Consider the following 25525-nt stretch of genomic DNA (forward strand, 5'->3'; position numbering starts at 1 on the left):
CTAGAAGTCATGGGGATGGTTTAATGCACTGTATGTAATGTGCTTCAATTAAAAGCCAACTGCACTTTGAAGTAACTCCAAAGAGCTTTTGTAAGTGCAGAACATGGGGAGTTTAAATTGTCACAGCAGCACACATAATCAAACTTGATTTTGAACCCTTTGTGTTTGCGTTTCAGTCTTCAGAACTGAGGCAAAGATGATTAGGAATACTAAGTTTCTGGCAGGGGGCTGACTTTGGGTTGGCAGGAAACCAGGTTTTTCATTAGTTTCCAAGTGGAATTGTTGTGATTGGTTCGTGTGTGTGTGTGTGTAAAAATGTCTTAGTATTTTGTATGCAGCTGCAGCATGAACATACATCATTCATGCCTCTTTCTACCTGACCTCCTCTACAGTCATTCACCGTTTCTGTTGAACCACATCCCTCCCCAGGCTTTTTATTCCTCTGCCTCTCCCTGCTCTTCTGTCTGTCCTGGCGTCTGGAGTACGTCTGACAGGGCCATTTCCAAAAATGCTGAAACTTTAATGAGAGGAAGCAGATGAACACAGCCCATTCAGGACAGTTTAGCCGCTAATTTTAAGCAATAAAATATAGATGACATGACATGAATGTCAGTAACATCCTGTTTAACTACACCCAGAATGAGAGTTTGCATTGGAAACGACACATTTCTACTGTTTGAGCTTCAACCCAACCACAGGTGCAACTTAGTTTAATATTTATTGCTTATCACTTTGTGAAATGAAGATACATCAGCGTCCACAGAGAAATGTGGAAGGGAGGAGTCTTACCTTTTGTAATTTCTGTAAAACATTAAGGTGTGACTCTCATAAGTTAGCATTGTGCAGACATTCATCCTTACAGGATGATGTTTACTTGAATAAAAGTGAGTAGCTAAGTAGCAAAATACTTAATGCTAAGTTACCATGTTAAAAGTAAAAGTACTCATACATAAACTACATATTATACCGTTATTCCTCTCATTTCAGTATTATATTTGATTGAGGGGCAGTTTTTATATATGAGTACAACAAATGATTATTTTCCTTATCTATTAATCTTATTATTGTCTTAGTTTAATCAAAAATTCAGAAAACAGTGAGAAATGCTGTCACAGTGACCCAGAACCTAAAGTATTAGTCGTAAAATGTTAGGGTGGAAATGTCTGTTTCAGTTTCCTGATGGCAGAAGTTGACATCTTCAAATAGCTTGTTTTGTTTGACCAAAACCCAAATGTGATCTATTTATTATCAGAGTGAAAAGTGTGCAATCAGCGCACAAACTGTGCAGCTTGAACAAGGTACTGACATTTTCTGTCAGGCGACTAATGAATTTAGACCTGTCTGCTATTTCTCATCATTTTCAAATGTTTCTCAGTAGGATTTTAGTAGAGCTGCATGAAGCCAGCAGTGCTCTTTCACATGCAGTCTGTCACTCACAAATACACACCCATTAGCTGACTCTGTATCTAGTTCCTGTTTGGACATGGCAGATAATCATTCCTCCACCCCCCTTTCACCTTTTCTAAGAATTGTCCTCCCCAGTTTGTGCCTGAGTGACGCTCTGCCGGATGCAGCCCACACCACGACCGTGTTCTTCTCTGTAGTCTTTAATCACAAGGCTAAGCAAGGAATGTGTCCAGTCCTGAGTGGCACCTGCTGTGAACTTCAGAATCTCCTAAATGCTCTTTTTTATCCCTGGGAAGAGCGAAGGTTGGATCAAGACCAGGAGGACCTGAAGAAGACGAAATGATTATGATGATGATGATGGGTCCATTTAGAGCCCTTTGGGTGCTGCTGTTTACTGTCTGCTTATCTAAGGTAAGAAGAAAGTTTTCCTCCTCCTACAACTCACAAGTTAAATTTGATGCTTTCCAACCGTGCATCAGATACTGAGAGTAAAAGTTAAAGGTGGCGAATTGATCGTCTTATTGTATGGAAGAATAAAAATCCTCTTTTTTTTTTCAGATGATCATTTTGACCGTGTTAAAAAATGGTTAACTATTTTAACCATTTTTTTTTTTAAACCATTGTTTGCAGGGGAGAATAATTTTATTTTACCCTCCCAAAAAAACATGTCTTGTTTGAAATATTCTGTTTGCTTTCACTTCAGATCCTTCTGAGCTTTTACAGTTCTGTGTCTAAATAAATGAAATACTTCAGGAATCCACAGCATGAAAAGGACTAAATAAATATAATATTTGCTGCCAGAAGAATTCAGGCCATCATCTTCAGTCATCCTTCCAGTAACTCATAAAATCACATTATTATTGATTTTAGTTGGTGAGTTTTTTTCCATAGAGATAAATCACCATCCCCTGTGCTTTTTGTTGTTGTTCTACGATGTATGTGTTTTGCTCTTTTTTTGATAAAAATAATTTTAAATGTAATTATATTTCCTATAATTCCTATATATTTCCTACAGAAATGTATAGCAGGCGCTACCTGAGTCTGTGACTAAAAATACCCTGAAGGTGTTTCACACTGCTCAGTTGTCATGTCGGCTCTGTTGTGCCCCTTCATTGTGTTGCTCCTAAGAGCTGTTGATTGAAATATTCATGTTAGTTCAGTGCATTCGCTGAAGGGCATTTTATGTTTAATCTGTGTCTATCATGGGAGCTTTTTACACAGAAAGGAAAGCATGAGCGTGTAACTGCTGATGAGAACAAAGGCATGATAAAACATTTAGTGTTGGTTAGTTCAGTTGTCGACACATAATCACTCCAGGTGTGAACGACAGAACATGTTTTTTTTTTTTTTTGTAGTGTTTCTCTAACGAGATGCTCATCGTGTTAAAGTATCATGAGAAGCACTCACACACATCAGCTATTAGCAGCAGTGCACTGCAGGGAGTCTTAAGCACATCAGGCCCCTCAAAAAATGCGTCACATTGTTTCATGATTTAGTAACTTCCATATTACCCATTTTATGTGAATCTGCTACAGAAGTTCGCAACAGAAAACGATGCATTATTTGTGTTTAGGATTCCGGAGACACAAGTTGTAAAATGAGGTTTTATACTTGTTGGTGTCAAAAGCATGTTTAGCACAGCACTAGACTCAAATAAGTCTGTTTGGATTTGTTTTATTGTTACTGAGCTTTATGCAAAATAAGGCCACCATGTAGGAGAACATATGCTTGTTAATACACAGAACACACTTAACATATACTTAACTATTGTTGAGGTATCTGAAGTAAACATGAATACAGATTAATAGCAGCTACCTTATGTATTGATCATCTGCTCTGTTGGTTTGAGACTGTATCTGCTCAGGTGTTGTAGATGTGGGCTGTAGTATGCAAAGGTGATGTCTTCAGAAGTCTTGTTTCATCCAACCAACCTAATTCTTTGTGAAGCTGGAATTAAAAAAAAAAAACCTTTTCCCTCCAGTTTTCTGGAAAAAAACGATCAATTAATCAATTATCAAATTATTTGTTGATTAAACAGTTTAATATGTTGGTGATTTTGTGATATACAAGACAATTAATGCTCAGTATTGTATAGAATTAATATGCAGTATGGAACTGGGACATATATTTACTGTCTGTCAGACTAACCAACAAGCTGTTTTTGGTCTGGAGTAGACAAACACTGGAAACACAGCAGTGATTTATTGGCTAGATTTTATTTTGAAAGTTTGTTGCTTCCATGGAAACACTGTAGACCCATGAAATAAAGCATCTTCTGAACATCTTGTACTTATCTCACAAGTTTTTATCGAATCTGTTTTGAAACAGTTTGCATACTGACTTTGGTGCTCAGAGGCACCAGAGGCCCCATGGTGGCAGTGTTGCATCAGTTTGGTTTGCATGTGAAGCATGAATACACACTTACAGTACACACACAGGCCAGGAACAGGTCAATTCAGAGCATCGTGTTTCCATGTAGGCGTTTGCATTCAGTTATTTTTCAATATTAGTAATTTCAGCATTCAGCCTACTGTTTAATGTGTTGACTGCAGATGAGAAGAGACAATTAGAGGACGGGGAAATAAAAAGAAAAAGAGTACAAGGAGGGAAAGTGTTGAAAGGGATTTTGTTATGCTATTCATTTTTTATTTCGTCCACTCGTTAATTTAAGCAGATGATTGTTCAAGATGAGAATGTGCTCTTTTGTGAAGTTGTGAGAAAAGGTGAGAGCATGACTGTGAGGGAGAGATGGAGGAGTGTGTCTGAGCGAGCAAGCGAGGGAGGGTGGAGGGAGGGAGAGGCAGGGAGTTAGTGGATAAATGAAAGCGCAGAGCTGGCTCAGCCACAGCATCTTACTGCCAGGCGAAGGAAGGAGTCCAGGAAACACACACACAGCTTAGTAGGCCTGAGCCAGCTGTTTCCAGCAGCATCTCCTGCAGCCTCAGCTGGATGTTTGGACTTGATGCGTATCCATACTGAAGCATCTGGAGTGACTTATTCTCCAGGATTTCTTCTCTAACCTGTGGCCGTGTAGCAGAAGGGACTTCAGCAAGGGGACAATCCCAGCAGCAGTCTGATCAGAAAACACTGACTTTGGATTCTTGAGCTGAAAACTGTTGAGTGTGAAGCTTTTACCTGTAGCATCATGTTCTGTACCTGCTGTTTTGGCATGGCCGCTGTCAACAGTTTGGACTGCGTGTGAGAGCCAAGCAGAGTTTCTTTTTGTGTGTGTGAATGTGTGTGGTTCAGGATGAGCGTTCCCATGTTGAAGATCGGCGCGGTGCTCAGCACCATGGCTATGGTCACTAACTGGATGTCCCAGACTCTGCCGTCGCTGGTCGGACTCAATGGAACCATCATCTCCTCTGAGGGTACACATGAGCGCATCGTCAGTGTATGTATGCTGTAAATACCCTATACATACACACATGTATATACTGTATGGAGTTATTTTATCTGACTCTCTGTCACTAAGAGTTAATCTGTCACATCTGTAGTCAGTCGGTTAAAATTTTTTTTTTTTTTTTTGTCAGTCCACAAATAAAGTTGTGTTCATGTGCTTCTATCAAGAATTTTGTAGATATCTGCAGCCACCATCTGTGCATATGCTTACATATGCTCTCTAATGTGACATGCTTTGTATTTAATAACATTATTTGCTGCTTCTTAATTGTAGCTAAATTGTTTTTTTGTTTTTTTTTGTAAATTTGAAGTGGACAGGAGTCACAATCAGGAACATAAACCCTGCATGTAGCAGATATTGGATCTATTTATTGGTGCAGAAAATAGAGCAAAGAAGGAACAGAAATAGAATTAGAGCAAAATTTGAATAAAAGAGCACAGCATGTTTTAAATGAGAAAAATAAATAGCACTAATAAATAAACATTTTCTGTTAATGAGTCATAGAAGAACAGTATGTACAGTATGTATCCACCGCCCAACACACACACACACACACATGCACGCACACACACACACACACACACACACACACACACACACACACACACACACACACACACACACACACACACAGAGGGGTAATAGGATTTCTCTTTCTCTGTCTTACTGGGGTGATATTTCTCCTGGGGAAGGCTGACTCACCCGTGGGACAGCCAGCGATTTGTTGCCCTAGCAACACCCTGCCAACCCCAGACATGCAGATGCTCAACTACTGCATATGGTCTCATGACTGTATAGAGTATATATTGTGTTCATGTGTGTGTTTTTGTGCGTGCTCAGGCTTTGTGTGATTTAGCTTTTTGGCTTGAGAGGAACCTCACAGCTGCTATGTGGTGGTACTTTGCAAGCTCAGCAAACTGCATGCAGTCTCATGCAAGTAGACAACGAGACACAACCAGAGACACACACACAAGAACTGGGTGAGAGCAGATGGAGATGTTAGAGGTGCAGTGCTGCTGCTTTATGCTATTTTAGGAGACAGGTGACTGAAAATTATGGAAATCTTAAGCTGTTCTGTTACACTCATTTAGTTTGATGCCATGTGTGAATATAATTGTGAGAAAGATCCCAGACTTTTTCGTCTGTCATCAGCTCTGTCAGATGAGCTCGAGTACCCTTTCATCACCACCACCTGTCACCTGCCTGAGCTGATTTTAAACTGGCTGTTATTTAAACTGCTGATTATGAAACAAGGACACCGTTGCAATATTTTTTTCATGCACTTTGGTCAAGTCTGCATTAATCCTGCTTCAGTTCGCAGTGGCAGAAGCTGAATCATTTATTCATTACTTTTAGCCATTTATCCAATACCTGCAATTAACTATCTCAACTGTTTTTCCATTACAATGATCTACTTTAAGAACTTATGAAATTATGTTAAATATCCAATACATCCATTACTTTGAACTATTTGAACTACTTCATTCTTTGTTTTTAGCTGTTTTAACCATTAGCATGAGATACCTCTGATTGGGAATAACTGAACTACGTGACAGTATTTGCACGTTTATATTTTTATGTGTAAAATAAGTTGTTGAGCAGCCTTTTTTGAGTGCTGCATGTTACTTGTATACCTACACTTACTGTTTCTGCTTTTTTTTTTTTTGAAGTCCTGCAGGAATTTGATTCTGTGAGCTCTGTACTGTATCTCTGTTTTGCACTGATCACAATCAACTGAGCTGCCTGAGTAGATTTTTATCATTTTTCCCTTGTGTGATATGGGCCCTTCGGTGCCGTATGTCCTCCTCTGTTTAATTACATCGAGCCACAGGCACAGCCATTGCTTATAGTCCCATCCCATCCATGTCCTCCTCTTTTAACCCCCCTCCCCCTGCCAGTTACATTGTAAATGGGACTTCAAGGTTAACACACCAAACCAGCTGATTGATTTATCAGATGTTTTCCTCCAGGCATGCACCTCCTCATGAGCCTCCATCGTCCCAGCTTCCTCCTTTGTTGTTACTGTTTTTCATGGTTTGTAGGGCAGTTTCTCCAACAGTTTACTGAGACAAGCTGGTATGTGTCAGACTGAGCTCAGCTCTGCCTTTATGTTCTAAAATGTTAGCACTAAATAGGTCAAACTGAAACTGAAGATCAAAAATGAGCTCACAATTTTCCATTTTCTCTAATGTGTGTTGACTTGGGTCCAAATGTTCACACCCCAGGGAACAATTGCTGTCACGTCAGCACTACCTAATGAGGTCCCAAATAACCCAAAAAATTAAAAGAAGAGCCACGTGTCATTGTACAACACCTGAGGTGGTATTTTAGAGCTATAAATATGTGATGCTGTCTGCTCTGGCCTTGAAAATCTTTTCAACAAAGTATTAGCACAAGAGATGGCGCAAGAGATTTAAAAAATTAGAATTTAATTTATGGATTTAATGCATATAATGATTTCAGTCTTGGAAGCAACTGAATAACCATCTGTGAAATATATCAATTTTATAATACTTTTTGAAGCTGAATTGCAAATATTGCTGAATTAAAATATTTTATTTTTAAAATCAGAATCTGTGCAGTGTGAATTTACCTTTAAGAAGTTAATTTCAAATAGTATTTATTTAAATGTGATTTTAAACCTGCAGTAGCAAATTGTGGCCCTTTGTAGGCAGCAAAAAGAATTTGCCAATGCAACATTAACATATTATCACCATACAGCCTTGATAAGGCAAATGGCTCTTTGTTTACTCAGCCCACAGAGATGCAGCAACAGTAATATTTGGAGTTGTGGTTGCCACATGATAAATGTGAGGCTCTGATTTTGGTCTCTACCAACTATATACAGTATGTTCACCAGCTAGCATTATCTGTTTACTGCTGACTGGAAGCAAACATGCAGTACATCTGGTTCTTAGTGCATTGACAGAAAACAGCTGTCTGTTGCTGCTAAACACAGCACTACACAAGTGTAAGTGTTTTTTGTATTGTAATTTCTTTTTAGGATCTTTTTTTCTTCAACAAGTCAGGCCTAAATAAATTTTGCACTAAACCAAAAATATACTGAAGTAACAAAATTATGCATTTAAAATGAATGTTATAATTTAAAAATTAAGTTCACATGAAGTCAGGTTCAATGAAATATGGATTTGATATATTTAATATTTAATGTCTGAATGAAATGTAGCAGTAAGAGTACAAGTGAAGTCGTGCATTGGTGTGTAGGGTGGAAATCATTTTCTGTGCAGATTTCTGGGCGCTCTAGGGACCTGGTGACTTTTGCCAGAAAGAACAGCAGCTCTGGCTGTGGAAGCAGAGGGTGGAAAGTCTCCAGTTATTCTGACATCTATCCTGGGCGCAGACATGTGGAAGATGTCACGGCCGATTTTAGCTGCAAATGAGAAATATCTCATTTACACATGGATGTCTATGGTGCAGTCGAGTACAATGAAGAATATGTGCTCTTCCTTTTTACAAACATGAATGGGCATTTAAATCACAATACATGTCTAGTCAAGAGCACTTGAAACCCTGCAGAGATTTGTCAGCAAGATAGAATTAGAAACATGTTTAGAGTAAAATGTTTGTCCAACCTTCTGACTACAGCATGACCTGAAGGATGTGCCCTGATGCTGAGCAAACGCGTGTTGTTAGAAAACACATAAAGTATCAGCCTCAGTGGTATGACTCATTTAATACGTTTTAAAAAAAACACTTCTATGCAAAGAAGAGATTCACAGAAAATAACAAAACTAGTTTGGAAACAGGTCTAGCAGTGACTCATTTCTTGCAGCTATATAAAGCATCTTTTAGGTTTTCCAAAATATATATCAAAGTATATAAAATGATTACTGCACAAACCTTGTATATACTCTCACCCTTATAATACCATATGCCATATGTCTGTTTTTGAACACATAATGTAATAGAAGGTAGGAACTGTATGTAGCCTGAAGGGAAGTAGTTCCTGTGGGATGTATTTGAGAGCAAATTTTTCCATAACACTCTTGCCAGCGATTATGGAGCCTGTGGTGCTTGCACATAATAGTGGCAGTATGATAAATGCATGATATCTAAGTGCATTGTCTCATCTGGGTCACTTTGACTTGGTGGAAGGGGGGAATTTTTTAGATTCTATAGAAACTATTAAGCTTCAATTCTTTTAGAGGTGGCAGAAGGAAGTGTTCATCAATTGAAATTGGAACGATTTATATTTTCTGTGTGAGTTTTCTATTCAATAGAGCTGCAACAAATATTTTAGAATCAGTAAATTTTTTCAGTTAAATTATTTACTCTGTAAAATATCTAAAGGAAAATGGTATCAGAATTTTCTAAAATCCGTGGTTACTTCAAATTCCTGTTAGTCCAATAAATACTTCATCCATCATCCATACTGCTTATTGCTATCAAGGCTCACAGGGGACTGGAGCCAATCCCGTCTAACACTGAGCAAGAGATGGGGCACACCCTGGGCAGATGACTAGTCAATCACAGAGCTGACACATAGTGGCAGACAAACATTTATGCTCATCTTGATGTTTACACTTCAGCACCTTTCAACCCAGCTTGTATGTCTTTGCACTGTGGGAGGAAGGCAGGTGGAACGGGATTCAAACCCAGAACATTCTTGCCATAAGGCTAACCTCTGCTCCACCATGCCAACCCCAATATATAGTCCATCATACAAGGATATGTAATGTAGAATGATTTTAATAAGAAAGCATCATGTTTTATAATCTGTGGCCAGTGATTTTTCTTCTTGCTAAATTACTTATACATAGAAAAAAAGAATAATAAATCTATTGATTGACTTTTATTATTTCAAGAAAGTATCTTGATTAGTTAATCGGGTTTCAATCAAAATCAATATCCTAAAAAATGCAAGCTAAAGCAAACAATAGAAAGTTGCAATGTTTTGCTTTGGAGACCTGCTCTGTGGATTGCATAGCTGACATGATGTTCCTGCAGTGACTTTATTAACACAGGGTCTGTTCATGTGCAGGGGCTGTACCCGGGCTCAGAGGAGGGCTGGCAGGTGTACAGTACGGCTTCAGATCCCGACGGCAGGTGCGTGTGCACGGTGGTCGCCCCAGCACGAAACCTCTGCAAACGAGACCCTCGGAGTCGACAGTTACGCCTGCTGACTGAACAGGTGTGTGTGTGGGTGGTGTTTGTCTGACTTTGAGTGCATTCCTGCATATTTCAGTGGTCAGCATTGTGATGCAGCACAGGGGAAAGGCCCTGTACTGGAATGAAATATTCACTGGACTGTCTCTTTGTTCTGACACTTGCAGAAACACACATGAACAGACACACACATATGCACATCAGTAGCAGCATCTTAAACACCAAACGGACGGTGACAGAGGGGTGGGAAAGAAACACTTTTTCTAAATTGCATGGCGAAGCTCTGTCTATATGGGTTATATACACACACATACTGTGTGTATATATATATATATATATATATATATTTATATGTATTTGCTTGTGTACCTGTATGAGTGCATGCATGTAAGTGTATGAAGCGTGAGTAATGTGGTGTATGTGCATCTTGAGAGAGGAATAAAAGTGATTTGTGACAGGAGTTGATGAATTATTGAACACCATCAGGCCTCCAAACATTTCCAAAGCATGCACTACAGTAAGGCTGACACATCAGGATATATACGTCCTGTATTCTAGCCAAGGTAAAAGTGAAGCACAGTACACTGTTGATAACATCATGAGGATTATATATTTGCTGCTGGTGTTATATCCTGTACTCTGTTCACACGTTAAGCGTGAGAAATGTGAAGTTCCTGCTTCTCCTCTCTCGTCCCTTTGTTCCTGTGGGCAAGCATTTGTATTTATGAATCTTAATTACCTCAGCGTTTCTCTGAAAATGACACCTGGATCCTGCTGTAAATGTGAGACTATGTCAGTATATGTGCACACGTGTGTTTTTGCTTGTCTCTGGTCTTCACTGCATGTATTACTGCGGGAGATGTGTGGGTGGGATCTTGCCTGAGTGTTTATTTGTTTTGTCTGTTTGTTTGCATATCACTTCTGGATATCTGGGTCATTTTTGTAATGGATTTTTTCACACTTGTTTTTCCATTCAATATCAAAAGATATCTGAAGTATCTGCTGGAATTTCAGGGTGGTTAATGAGAAGAAGCGTGGGAGTGTTTGTTTCTTTAGAGCACAACAAGTGAGAATTTCATATTTAAACGGATCTATTGAGATGTTTCGTCAAAGAGAATTTGATCTGTCTGACTTTGCGTCATGTTATTGAGCCAATGTGCTCGAAAAAATTGTTTTGTTCACCTTAAACATAAAATAGATGTCCATTTGTTGAGCATCTGTCATTGGCATTTCTGTTGCTTCTTTAACCACTGAATGATTAAAATAACACAACAAATAAAAGCCATGAAATTTTGTACAGCCATTTTTTGTCCCGTAAATATGAACCCTGATGACTTTGTTGAACTTAGCTTTGGTTGACATTTGGAGATCAGAAACAGCAGCATGTTGTTATTGCTGTGTGTTAGCACGCTCAGAGCCCTGCTCTACTCACAGAGCTGCTAGGTCGCAGAGAGTCGTGTTGACTTACAATAAGCAGAGAAATAATAACAAAAACAAATATTTGAGTATTGTCAGTGATACAGTAATCAAATTGCTTAGGTCATACGACACCTTACTCTGACAAAAAAAATATCCCAAAAAAGTAAAATTGAAATGAACTATTGAAAGACTAAAAAATAAAACACCGCCTTGTATTCTGTGGAATAACCAAAGAAAAAAGCTTCTAGATAGATGACAGTTTCTATATTTCATGGTGGAAACAGAAATTTCACAGATGAATATCTCCTGGGACGACAAAACCAAAACTGTCTGCATAGCTAGATAAGAAACATCTGAGAAAATGAAAAATTTACTGCACTAACCCTTTAAGTTCCATCACATGCACATAGACAGGTGTTTTGCAACATAACGAGTGGGAGTCAGTTAGACAACAGCTGTAACAAATCATAACCAGTTTTGGCAATGCAGGGCGTGCTCAGTAATGTGTGTGTGTGTGTGTGTGTGTGTGTGTGTGTGTGTGTGTGTGTGTGTGCGTGTGCACGTTTGTGAGACAGGTTCAAAATGTGAGTCAGTCAATGGAGGTGGTAGACCTGCGGACATCTAGAGACCTGCAGTACGTCCGAGACTCTGAGCCGCTGCTGAGAGGAGTGGATGGACGTTTACACACTTACGTGGCCAACCCCCGCACTCTGACAGCTAAGGGCCTGCAGGTACGCACACACATGCACACATACAGTCAAACACACACACAGTTAGAAGATGGTTGCTTTAGGGAACACATAACCTTTGGTGTGAAAACATTGATTTCACGCATGCCAAGCTGAAGTTTCCTGCCTGTTCTCAAACATGTGAGCATCTTTCATGAAGGGGACAAAATTTGTCTTGAAGCTTTCACTTTGCTGACTACATGTCAGCTGTGTACAAGTGTCACACAGCCTCATGCAGAAGGTGCCAAGAAAACTGCAACATCACTGCACACATTAAGTCCTGAGCTGTCCAAAAAGAAGAAGAATTTTTATGCAATGAGTCTGAAATTTAAATTTTAATGATGAGGGAGAGAAGATAAGATTACGGTGGCTCTGAGAGCTCAATGCACTGTAGCTGGGAAAAAAAACATATGCAAAAAAAGAAATCATATTTAAATTAAGAAAACATCAACTTCACAACGCAGGTGTAGCTTTAGAAAAAATGCTGCAAGTGAGAAAACACAACTAAATGCAGAAACAAGCAGCAGTTACTGAACACACTGCCTGTATTCATTTCTTTTGTCCGTCTGTGTTTTCTTAGGCTGCAGCGTGTTGAGCTCTGTGAGGGCCACCTTCGTATTGCCTTTCATTGTGGGTATTTTAGATGTATTTCCCCTCTTAAATTAGGAGTACTAATCTCATCAGGCTTGGTGTTTTCTGATATGATGCTGCTGGCAAGTGTCTGTGCCAATAACAACGTGGCAGGCTAGCAGGAGATTATCTTAAGAGCTACAGAATGAAAGGCTATGGACCTGAAGAAAGAGGAGTGAATGATCCAAAACCTTAAATAAGGTGTGAAACTGCTGGTTGGATGTCTGCAACTGGCAACTCAGGGCTTCTAATGACACTGAACCTAAAGGTATTAAAACCATTTACGCCATTTATGTCTGTATATACCTTATGCAAACTAAGGAAAATGTAGCTAAAAGCTAATTATTTTATTTATTTTACATATAATAATTATTGCAATTGTTAATTTCAGCATCTTTACTGTTTTTCATCATGAATTTAGGACATGTTTGACACTAAAGCACGTTTTGGATAATACATTTATTTCTTACCCAGAGTGAAAAAGCTTGTACCACTTTCATATCTATGGTAAATACTGTATGAAGCTACAATTAGTAGCTGGTTATCTTAGCACAAACACTGGAGATGAGGGAAACAGCCAGTCTCCCTCAGTGCAGTGGAATTAAAATCTATGAGATCACTCATAAAACTCACAAACAATTTAATTTGTGTATGAACCCAAAGTGTAAAAAGAACAATGTATGTGCTGGACTATTTCTTGGCCATGAGCTGTGACTTGTCAGTGACAACTATATTTACTGTACAGACACTTCTTGGCTTCTCTGCAAGGAAGTGAAAAAGTGTTTAAAGTTATAAACAGCAAATATAATGCAGATTAAGTAAAAATTAAGTTAGGGGCATAAGCCCCACATTTAAAAGCATGAGATGCCATATAGGAGGTCCACAAACACAGACACCCCCAAGGATTAACTTGCTCATACTCAATTGCACACACACTCACACACATATGCACACGCACACGCACACGCACACACACACACACACACACACACACACACACACACACACACACACACACTACCTTATACTTCCCCAGATAGAGAGCATTACCACTTCCCTGTAAATCCATTATGCTTTCATCTTTCTTAACAACATCAGGGGGCTCTGGGGTGTGTTTTTAAATTTTAGGCAGCTAGTTTGTGTGTGTGGTTGGGGGGGGGGGGGGGGGTGCTTATTTCACAGTCATAAGCTTTTGCCTTTCAGTTAGAGGCAAAACTAGTGCATAGTTAAGTACACTATGTGCAACTGCAGTGAGTTTACCAATAACTAAACAGTCTTTTTTTTATCTGTTGGTGAGGGGGGAACAAGGGGATGGAGGAGGAGAGGTCAAACAGACAGGTTAATAGTGGCCTTGGCTCTTTCAAGGAGGCAAAAATAGAGGAAAAATTATGTCTTATTACATATTACCATATTTCCCTGTGGGATAGAGTGAGAGATGAGGAAAGTGCAGTAAGAGGGAAGCTAAAGGTTAGGCTGAGAGAGGGGGAGTGATAAGAGTGAAAAAGGAGGTGAGAGATTAGAGAGATCAAGATGAAGGAGGAGACGTAACAGGGGAGGGATTAGCCAGGTGTTTACTATCTGAAAGGCCATGACATTTTCTGTATTTTTGTCAAGATTGTTTTTTAATACATTTTTAATGAATTTACTGTCATATGCATAGTGATGCTAGTGCCAGTGAGTGGGGGTGGTATGGCAGAATTTGAGATCAAGTCAAGCAATTGCAGAAATTTCACAGTATTGTCTCATCACACGTAAAAAACAAGCTGCTGAAACAGCTTCAGAAAATGTTTTGAAATGTTTTGAAGTGATTTCAGCAAAGTGTTTAGGTCCTGATTTCAAGATAGAAGGGGAGAGATTAGACAGGAGTGTTTGAGTGACTGCCAAGCTTGTTTCCTGGATGTGTTGTTTTTATGTGCGGGGGTGTGAGATGTTCAGATGAGATGATAAGGTTTTTGTCTTTGCTTTTGACACTTTTTTAATCCTCTTCTTTCCATATCAAATCCAACTCCTCTCTCTACACAGCAGCAGTTTTTGGTGTGTTATGAAGGTGAAAAGACATCCAAGCATGGAGGCTAAACCCGAGGTTTAAGAGGCATATACAAGAAAAACCCTTTATCTGCCTGCTGCAACACACAGCTGTGTCATACATAAAAATCATACGCTAAATATTGATCTTCCTTCCAAGCTTTCTATCCACATTCACTCAAATTTATCCAGTGTGAGACCGTTTTAAAAAGATTGATTTTCAGTCATAGAAAAAGCTGTCTTTAACTGTGAATGTGAGGCATGAAAAAAAGATACATCTATTCATTTTGTGCTGCCTATCTGGGTCACAGTGGCAGCAAACTGTGCAGAGCAGCCCAGACGTACTTTCCTCCAGCCACATCTTCAACCCCCCCTCTTGTGAGACTGTGATGCGTTACCAGCCAGATGGGATATGTAGTCCCTGCAGCATGTTCTGGAGGGTCCATTTGACTAATGTGGCTCATTGCTTCCCTCAATCACATCTCTCATATCTGTGAATAGTGTGAAACTAACTGGATAAAATTCATAAAAATTCCGACTATGCATTTTTTGTTCAGTAGCCTTTTTTGAATTTACACCATGAATGGGTGCCCATCAAGTAAATCAACAGGTGCAGCATGTGGGTATCAAAATCAGCAAGTAGTCTGTGTATCTGCAGCTCTACCTCCCTCCTAAGTAACAGCAAATAAAAGATAGATAAACAACTGGCTGATTCATAAAAAGTATAAGGAAAGTTTTTATGATTCATTCCTCATAAAAAAATCATCACATTATACACACATCGATTCAGCAATAACATTAAATTCACTGTTGGAGCAGCTATTCTTGTTTCCACATGTGGTTTATCTAATCTACAGTATTACATACAATAAAACTAATATTACAGTAATGCTTGTCTTACAACAGACCTGCTGTTGTTCAGACAGAGAGCTGTTGCTTTCTAGTGAAAAACATCTGCATAGACTGCACCTGTGGAAGCCTCCTCTCTTCTTACTCAATCAGGATCTGGATCACGGGCAGCAGGATGGAGGAACAAGTCCTCTCCTACTGCTTTTTCATAGTTAAACCTGTCCAGGCTCCATTCACAAGGAAGTAGTCGTGTTCTTAACCAGATGCATAAAACTATGTCAGGTGGCTGTAGAGGGGCAGTGGCTCAACTCCAGGCTACTTCAACCTATAGAGAGCGGGAACCACATTCAGCTGGACTCCATCTTCTCTCTAACTTGTTTGTCCTTCCTGCCATTTATACACTCATAGGAGTTGAAGGGCCAGATGTCTCAGTTACGGCCCCTTCTGTCAGTGGTGGAGCAGTACAGATTGGACCTGCAGACTTTGGCCACCCTGCGGCTGGAGCTCCTCAACCTTTCAATCATCCTGACATCCATCCAGGAGGAGATCGGAGCGTATGACTATGAGGAGCTTCAGCAGAGGGTTTTACTGCTGGAAACCAGGCTGCACAGCTGCATGAACAAACTGGGTATGTACCAGAGAGGACTTACTTTTTGTAATGCACAGAAAAATATTACTTATGCTGCCTTCAAATGGAAGTCATAGGGTTGTATTTTCAACATGGGGAGGTCAAGTACATGAAATATTTGGCATTCAGGTGCTTTAAGGTGGACTCCACTGATCATACACATATAGATGAGGCTGGCTACTCACTAACTACTCAGCCTTTGAAAATAGATGTATAATGTCCCCTGTGGCTCTGGAGAGAGCTTTTTAAAATGAGAGAAAATAACCCTGATGATGTCACTGAGGTAATTTTAGATTGTGCACACAATGTGTCTGAAGTTAAATTACCATGGGAATTTACCAGGCAGGGAGGGTCTAACAGTAGATGCTGCTGAGTATTACAAGAATTATAGGATCAGTGTTTTTGGAGAAAAGGCTTTATATTAGGGATTAAACGTCAAGATATATTGGCCTCTGCTTTATCAATTCTGAAATGTTTAATTCTGAATCAGTGAGGTATGTTTGTGTTGAGAGAACCACAATAGCACATGACTGATCATAAAAACTGAGGTCACACTTTTGTACTGACATGAGATAATGGTATTGTCATCAATCTCTCCATCAGACAGTGAGTGTGTGTTTCCAAAATGTCAAAAAATTGTTTGAAGAGCAAAACTTACAATCATGAGTTTGACAGAGGATAGAAACATAAATAATGTTATGTCATAGAGAAGATGGGACAAAAGGGTCAAATTGAGCTTATAAATAAGCAGCATAGAAGTGGATTAATCCCACCAAGGTGATGTGAGATATTTTTTGGGGTATTTCATTTTGCAGTGAAAATTGATCATGATTGAAATGTTGTAATGATTTTGGATGGTGAGTCATTTTAAAGTTGCAGTTGCATTTAGTAAACCAACCTTTCATTTGTTAAAGGCAGTCATAGTCAAAAACAATCATTCTGGCACTCATCTACCTGAGTCATTCTCCATTCTCCAGCAGCATCTTCTATGTTTTCATTTTATGATGGTGACACATTTTTTCTGCTGCTTTGGCTGTGAACATATTTTTTCTTTAATAGGCTTTTTAAATGCTGCTAAATTGAATTTAGGTGGAAGGTAGTAACAAACGTCATAAACGAGCTTGCTAGGTGACCTTGACAGGCAGCATCACTCACTACAAACCAGAACATGAGCACACACTATTTGTCTTCTCAGTTTGTTTACTATATGTGTAAACATCACTGTTGTTGGATCTTCATTTCACATCTAATATGATACGTTCATTATTTCCTAACAGGTTGTGGTCGTCTGACTGCAGTTAGCAGCCCAATCACTGTGAGAGCCTCTGGATCCCGTTTTGGCTCCTGGATGACTGACACCATGATACCCAGCTCTGACAGCAGGGTAGGTGTACAGTGTGTGTCTGTGTGTGTATGTGACAAGTGAAGCAGGTGTTGTGAGAGCCGTCACAAGGTAGCCAACCTTTGTAGTTTTCCTGATATGTGTTTTCCATCTTTTTCTGGATTACTTTCAACATGACTCCTGTGTGCACTTTTCACTCACTACAGGCTGCACCCATTTCCTACACACACACGCACACACACACACACACACACACACACACACACACACACACACACACATACATAAACACATAAACTCACACACACACACACTGTTCAGGGAGCACATATTAAGCTAGTTGTCAAGGCGACTGTCTCCCAGTTGCCAGGTGTGATTTATATCGCCATGGTGACCCTTGCCTGTTCCCCATTAGAGCTTCTCCCTGGTGCTGAGAAGGAGCTATACACAGCAGCAGTATCCCAGATACTGACTTGTGTTTCCCAGTAAGCAGTGTGACCGTTGTTACACTTGCAGGGTTATGGATGCAGGCTCTTGCCTGGCCCCTTGTCTGTTTGCATCTTTGTCTCAAGAACCCTGACTCATTGATATCTCTTTTTTAATGTTGGATTCTAGATGAGCATAACGTTTGGTAAACAGAAGTGCTACATTTTATGCAAATTTGGCTTATGTTCTGTCAGTCCTCACTGGGCGTAAATGCCAGAAAAGCCTCCACAGGCTTCTCCATGCGTTCATATTTTTGAGGTCCAGAGTACCTCTCCAGCCGAGCTGGTTGGAAGCATGCATATTTGGGGCTTTGTCTGACCAAGCTGCCCGACCTCCAGTTGGCTACCAACACATTAGTAAAATGAAATAATCCATTCTAGACTTTCTAACTATTGATGGAGCATGAGGAACTAATTCTAAGCATTCACTTCAGGCATTTCAATTCTCAAAACAATGGATCATTTTACAGCCACTTCTGTACTGGCCCAGAAAGCATTTCACTCACATACAGTCATTGGAAAAGAAGCAGCTGTAAAACAGTGGAAACATTTTGGAGTGTCTGCTGTGTCCTGTATCCCAGTCAGCACTAGCCAGTTCTACATCCATCGTTCTCATTGTATTGCACCATGTACACACCTGTGCACAGAGCTCGTGCATGCAGATGTGCATCCTCAGAACCATCTCTTTAAAACAGTGCACTATAGCAGCATTGTAGGTTGAAAACTCTGCAGTGTAGCTTTAAAATAAATTAGACCACAATGGGTTTGAAATCCAATCACCTTATACCACGGTGGTGGCTGATTTGTTGGCAAACAGCTGCCTACAAACACATCCAGCAGATACAGATCAACATTATCATCCCATCTGAGCCATGTTTCTGGCCACCTGATGAAAAACTAATTGCAGATCTAAAAGACCTGCTGCTGCTGTTACATATCCTAAATTTCAACTTTCAGCATTTTACAAACACAGTCTAAATGACTTCCTATTTACTTTACTGCTGCTACTTTCCAAAGCACACAGTAGAGATTTTCAGAAGTCCCTCATAGGCTGTATGAGTTGGCTGCTAAACAACTCTGCATTACTGTCATCTGCTGTGTTGACAAAAAATCAAACACAAAAGACACACTAAAAGGAATCATGTTGTGAAAAGATAATGTGATTTTGACATTAACCACTGCACTATTGTTGTTACAGTCCTTATACTTCATTATTATACTGCAATAAGTGATTAAACACCCACTTAGTACATCACTTTCCCAACAACCTTTTTTCTGTTCTAGCGAATACAGGTGGAAATCCAAATAGCAGTGTCTGTGAAAAGCCTTAGCGTGTGCATGCAGATGACATTAGCAACCTCTGATATTTCAGAAGGTCATTGTTATAAGGTTGCTGATGTTGAGCATGAAGCCAACTGACACCTACCAGAAATAATTCTGTATTTTATTTTTCTTAAATACAATCATATATATATCAATCAATGAATTTCCAGGCAGGACAACTTGTATCTTATGCTGCATGAAGCTCGTGGCATACAACACACACACACACACACACACACACACACACACACACACTGTGAGTTGCAATGAGTAAAGTCATTCTCATACATCCTTTGGTATCCATGACTACAATGTCTGCACAGGGTCCCAGTTTGGCATTTATGAATTCTTCATTAGCTCATCAGTGTGTGAGTGTGTGTGCACACTTTGTACTTTACATACTCTCTCACACAGACACACATGGACACACCTGTCACTGTATTTGAGAACAGCTGCTGGGGTGTGGATATCTCCTGATCTGTCAAGATGTTTCTGCTGATGTGTAAAAGAGAGTGAGAGACACAGCAAATAGGAGAGAGAGTGGGATAGAATGGGGACAGTTGGTGAGGAGGTGTGAAGCAGGGACATGAGAAAGGAAAGTGAATGAGGGGGTGGACAGAAAGAGTGAGAAACAAAGAAGGAAGGGAGGAAGTAGGAGATGGTTGACAGCAGACAAGCAGAATAGGCTGGAAGAAGGAAGGGGGGCAAAGGCAAATAAAAAATGACAGGAAGGATCAGAAGAAGAGGGGAAAAGAGAAAAGACAGGATTGAAATGTGAAAGTCGCTGGTCATTCTGTGAAGTCGCCCTTCTCAGCGTAACTCACTGTAAGCAATACGAAAACCCACTGTCTTCGTTCTGTGTAGAAATTCTTACCAAAGTTCATCTGAAGATAACACCAGGCTTTAGCAGCCTGATCTGGAGAGATCAACTCTGTCTTTCTAGTTCAACATTCTCTCTTTCCGTTCTTCTCCTGTGCTGAACTGGTTTTCTGTCAAAGCTCCTTCAGACCGTTTCCTGTTGAGTTACCCACTGTGGTTTGGGGTTAAGTTGCACATTACATTATGATTATTTGTAAATGCTCTGGGTTACTGGGTGTTTCGACAGCACTGAACACAGCAGAGGTAAATGTTAGATGATGTTTTAGTGGGGACGTGTTGTTTTAGTTACCAGTGAGATAGAGAATCAGGATTCAGACGTCCAGGTTAAGATCCAGAAATCTTATCAGATACCTACAGTAAATCCACACTATTTGGATTATAGGATTATAGGATTATTGGGAAGTTTTATACTACTCTGAAAATTTACACAAACCACAATCAGTTTATCTTCATTTGTGATGATCATCATGTGAACAGCAGTTGTAATTAATATGTTTGCATTGCCTGGGTCAGCGGGAGACCTTGACTGGTTTTATACTTCACTTGCCTTTGATGGCCATGCAGACAGTAGGCCAAAGAAATCACTCAGTACACCATAACAGCACAACACATCAGCAAACATCACATACTGCACAGTAAAAAAATGTCATATTTTTATACAATCTTCACTTTCAACTGCATGTTGAAAGTGAAAGTATGTGTTGGTTCCTCTGTGAGCCTCTCTGACCTATGCAGAAACATCATATCAGCTCTGATCTGCCAGTGAGCTGCATTTGCATTTGATAAACCATGTGTGTGTGTTGTCATATGACTTTGCATTGCGTTGCAGTAAAAACTGTCTGATTTTTCGCAACAGGATTTCAAAAGCTAAATTACCGTTTAATGCACATGCTGAATATAATTTGTTAAGAAATCAATCTGTAAAGCTATATATATATATATATATATATATATATACTATATACTTACTGTTGCAACAATGCAATTTCCCCATTGTAGGACAAATAAAGGTTTCTTATATTGTTTAGCATGAGTAATAGCATGTGCACATTAGCACACAGGCTGCAATTTTCTAGGATTTATCAGAAAACAACAAACTGTTCACTGAAGAACAGAAATGAACATGAAGGATTTCTAAGTCACTGTAGTTATACCGGGAAGAATAAATATTTGCACAGAAAGATGACTCCCAATTTTGTTCTCCCTGTTTAACAGTATCATTGCACTAGGAAGGGATTCGTTCCAGCTCACTGGGAATGAGCAAATAAAAAATGGTGCACCAATCTCTAAAACTAAAGTGTGCGTTTAAGAAAGAGTAAAAATCGCCCCACTCTCATTCTTACATGCACCACTCGTATAATCAGCGTCTGGAGCTTGTTTATATAAAGCAAATGGTGCATTCAAATGCAAGAAGATTACAGCTGCCACAAAATACAGGGACTCGTGTTCCTTTGAAGCACTATTTTATAGGGAATTAACAGAGAAAGCTTCATCAGATGAGCTGGTGAAGCAGGGAAAAAACCAGGCAGGAACGGGAAGCATTCAGAGGAGAGGAGAGGGTGTTGGTGGTAGCGAGAGCAATCAGTCTGTTTCATTGTCTTTCTAAACCACAAGCTGAGTCTCTTAAACACTATGTTATTGAAGGCCTTCAGAATCACTGCAATCAGTTACTTTTGTTTGAAAGTCTCCAATTCAGTGTGATTTTTTAAATGTTGCGACTACAAATTAACTGTAATTTCAAAAATGATGCTGCCACTGCTGGAAAAATGTTCTTTTCTTTGACCAACAGAAAAAAAAGATCCTTTTCATCTGCTCACTCTTTTCTGCCCTCCATACTTTTGTCAGTTTGCAAAGGGAATAACAAGCATCTTTTTCACCGACAATGCTCTCTCTTTCCAACTTTCTCAGGTCTTTCATCTGTTTCACCTCTTGTCCCTCTCTGGGTAATTAATCCTCCCTGCTGTCGATGCTCAATGTTCCTCCCATCTTCTTTTTTCTTCCCCTTCATTACAGTTTGTTTCTCTAGTGATGGTTTTCACTTTCACTGTCACAGTCATTGCTCTGTCCTATATTAGTACCTCTTCTCATTACTCTCACATTATCTGCTTTTACTTTCATCAGGCAGTTATTTCCATTTAGGTCAGCCTGATTGAGGGTGACATCAATCCCCCATAACTAGAAATCAGAGTTTATCACCTCTACTAATTTGAGAAGAATTTTATACACTGCAAAAATTTACAATGAAAATCTCTTCCAGTGTCACTGTCATTGGTTTTATCACCACGTAAGAAAGATGTATTATTTACTGTGATGAATGGTTTGTAGAGACTCCTCTACACGCCTAATCAGTTCATACCATCCCCTCTGAAGGGTGATGAACATACATTTCATAAACATACATTTTGCAGCCTGATGTGTTGTCAGTTCAATTTTACTTCTTAAAATTGTATCAGTGGAAAGGGGTCAGTTAAAGAGCTTTGGTTCAGAGTGACTGATTTGTTTGGACTGCGTTGGCCTGAGGTCTGCAGTGCCCAGCAGAGACAGACTTTGAGCACCAGCCAAAGGCTGAAACAACATGTCATTATCTACTCACATGGCTGATGAGGATGGCAGGTGACCATTACAGAGCTCTTTGCAACTTTACCAGAATTTAACACTTGGTGGATGTAACTTTTGTAACCTAAATAGGCTGATGATCAGAGTCTTTTTCATCCTCTGTCAGGTGTGGTCAATGGACGGCTACTATAAGGGCAGGCGTGTGTTGGAGTACAGGACCATGGGAGATTTCACCAAGGGCCAAAACTTTGTGCAGCACCTGTTGCCCCACCCCTGGGCAGGGACTGGCCATGTGGTCTACAATGGGTCACTCTACTACAACAAGCACCAGAGCAATATCCTGGTAGGAGACAGACTGAAATATGAGAATAGGACAATTAACAGTTAGATAATCAGATGACAAGGGAGAGATATACAATATTCGCCTGTCTTTCCAGGTTCAGTATCATTTCCGATCCCGTAGCGTGTTGCTCCAGCGCAGCCTGAGTGGAGCCGGATACAACAACACTTTTCCCTACAGCTGGGGCGGTTCCTCTGACATTGACCTCATGGCTGATGAGATAGGACTCTGGGCCGTCTACACCTCCATCCCAAATGCTGGAAATATAATGGTACGGTCTGCATGTGTTCTCCTGCACTGTTGGGATAACCAAACTACGTAACAAACAAATATCCAAGATATTTTCCCACTATATTTCAATATGTTTTTAGTTTTATGTTTCTATCCTAGTTACTCAACCACTGAAGGCAACAAATGGCTGGATACACTCAATAAGCCTCTTCTCATTTACTTCACCAAACACTGGGGGATTATAAAAACAGGGCATATCATCATAGGTTCCTTAAATGACAGCAGCTCACCTCTACAGTCACTGTTTGATGGATTGTGAAACCTGTGTGAACTGACACACTGACGATCTTGTGGCCTTTGATGCTGACTCTACTCCATCTCTCTCTCACTTCAAGGTGAGTCGTCTGGACCCTCGATCACTGGAAGTGCTCCAGAGCTGGGACACAGGGTTTCCTAAACGCAGTGCAGGGGAGGCCTTCATGATCTGCGGCACCCTCTACGTCACCAACTCCCACCTGGCAGGCGCCAAGGTCCACTTCGCCTACCACACCAACTCCTCTACGTACGAGTACACCGACATCCCTTTCCACAACCAGTACTCCCACATCAGCATGATGGACTACAACCCCAGAGAAAGAGCACTGTACACCTGGAACAACGGGCACCAGGTCCTCTACAACGTCACACTTTTTCACGTCATCCGGAGCGACGGATAGAACAAGACGTAAGGAAGGCTAGAAAAGAAAAATAAAGTAGATCTGGAGGAGATGGGTAGTTAAAGGTATTATAATTTAACACACACATACACACACACAAAGGCCATTCATATCAACAGGAAAATGAGTACTGTCTCTGTTTGAATGTGAATGACTTCTAGAGTGCGAGCGCTCACTGAGCTAATAACCAGACACAATACACGGTTGTCGAACAGCAGTGTAAAGGTCACAGACAGGAGTATTCATCACAGCAAAAATGAAAATTAACTGCCTCTGCTACAGGGACTCTGATAGAAAGGAGGAAGTCAGACAGTTTGAGCTCATCCATATTCTGTTGCGTTTCATTCCAATTGTGTTTCAAGAAGTGATTTTGGAAGTTGAGGTCAAAGTGTCAAGAAAAAAAAAAAACTCAGCTCATGAACTGAATTTCAAGTCGCTTCAAACCTTGAGCCGAGATGACGGCTGTGATGGAGATGTTCCGGGTGTGTGATGCGATCGTGGACGTGTTTAGTCAGCATGGATGTTCATTCAATAAATCGTACTGTCAAACGCTGCCAAGACTGTCTTCTCTGTTTTGGAGCAGATAGAGAGAAATGATGAAATATTCACCAGCTTTTACCTTATTTTAATGCAAACTAGTGTGTCTATCTACGTATATGCATGTGTGTTAAAAAAATTGATAGAATCTAGGCTTGAGTTTTTTTTTTCTGTCTTATAACCTTTTACACAACAATCCCTCAAACAGAGAGCATAACATGTCAGTTTACAACAGTAGGTTAGTCAGAGCAGCCATCATTTAATGCTGAATACAAAGGAAGTTGGAGACTGCAGCCAAGCTCAAAAATAAGAACAGAAAATGACCAGTGCCTACCACACAGAAAGCCTAATAAGATATTATTCAGGTTATCTAAGAAAAAAATGGAAACTGGCTATCAGTGAATCCAAAAGAACTACAACATAACAACAGGGTTCTGTGTTGGCAGGAAGATGGCCTCTCCCCCTCCACTCTGCTGTCACTACTTCAAAGGCAGATCTCAATCACTTCAGGTGCTCTCTATTGCCGGAGACTGAAGAGGAGAGAGAAAGAGATTTCAGAGGGGAAAACAACAAAATAAGGGTTGTAGTGGCAGGTAAACATACGATATGCACTTCCCAAGCAGGATTACAATATGTCTACTGAAAAATTGCCCCAGATGCTAATTGGTGCAAAGCAAGGCTGCAGCAGTCATGTTACTGACTTCAGGTAATCAGTGGCATTTAGTCAGGAGACTTTTGTTCCCTGAAGTAAGCCTTTAAGGCAGTACCTTCCCTGAGGCAGCTTCAGTAACCCTGTAAAAACCCTTCCTAACCCTGAGGGGTAGCTTCGTTTTAAGGACAAACTCTGGGGACAAAAATCTGGTTCCCATTACGTTGTGGCTTGTGAATGCCATTGGGGTA

The 25525-nt window shown here is 40.1% G+C and overlaps 1 protein-coding gene across 4 annotated transcripts; it reads left to right on the forward strand.

Moving 5' to 3' along the window:
- Window positions 1-4657: 4657 nt before the first annotated feature.
- Window positions 4658-24166, forward strand: LOC113127859 (noelin-2-like). Of its 4 annotated transcripts, none has more exons than XM_026302731.1 (9): window positions 4658-4801; window positions 9813-9962; window positions 11932-12024; window positions 14450-14518; window positions 15997-16216; window positions 17494-17600; window positions 22968-23144; window positions 23239-23412; window positions 23768-24166. In XM_026302731.1, exons 1-9 carry the CDS (start codon window positions 4658-4660, stop codon window positions 24086-24088), a joined length of 1455 nt encoding a protein of 484 aa, XP_026158516.1. In that variant the 3' UTR covers window positions 24089-24166. The 4 variants fall into 4 exon arrangements, with proteins under 4 accessions (XP_026158516.1, XP_026158517.1, XP_026158514.1 ...); XM_026302732.1 differs by lacking the exon at window positions 14450-14518 and adding an exon at window positions 8005-8011 and having other exon boundaries at window positions 4658-4795; window positions 9832-9962; window positions 11932-12087; XM_026302729.1 differs by lacking the exon at window positions 14450-14518 and having other exon boundaries at window positions 11932-12087.
- Window positions 24167-25525: the final 1359 nt, after the last annotated feature.

This window comes from Mastacembelus armatus, chromosome 1, assembly GCF_900324485.2.
Source record: "Mastacembelus armatus chromosome 1, fMasArm1.2, whole genome shotgun sequence".
In the NCBI taxonomy this organism is placed as follows: Eukaryota; Metazoa; Chordata; class Actinopteri; order Synbranchiformes; family Mastacembelidae; genus Mastacembelus; species Mastacembelus armatus.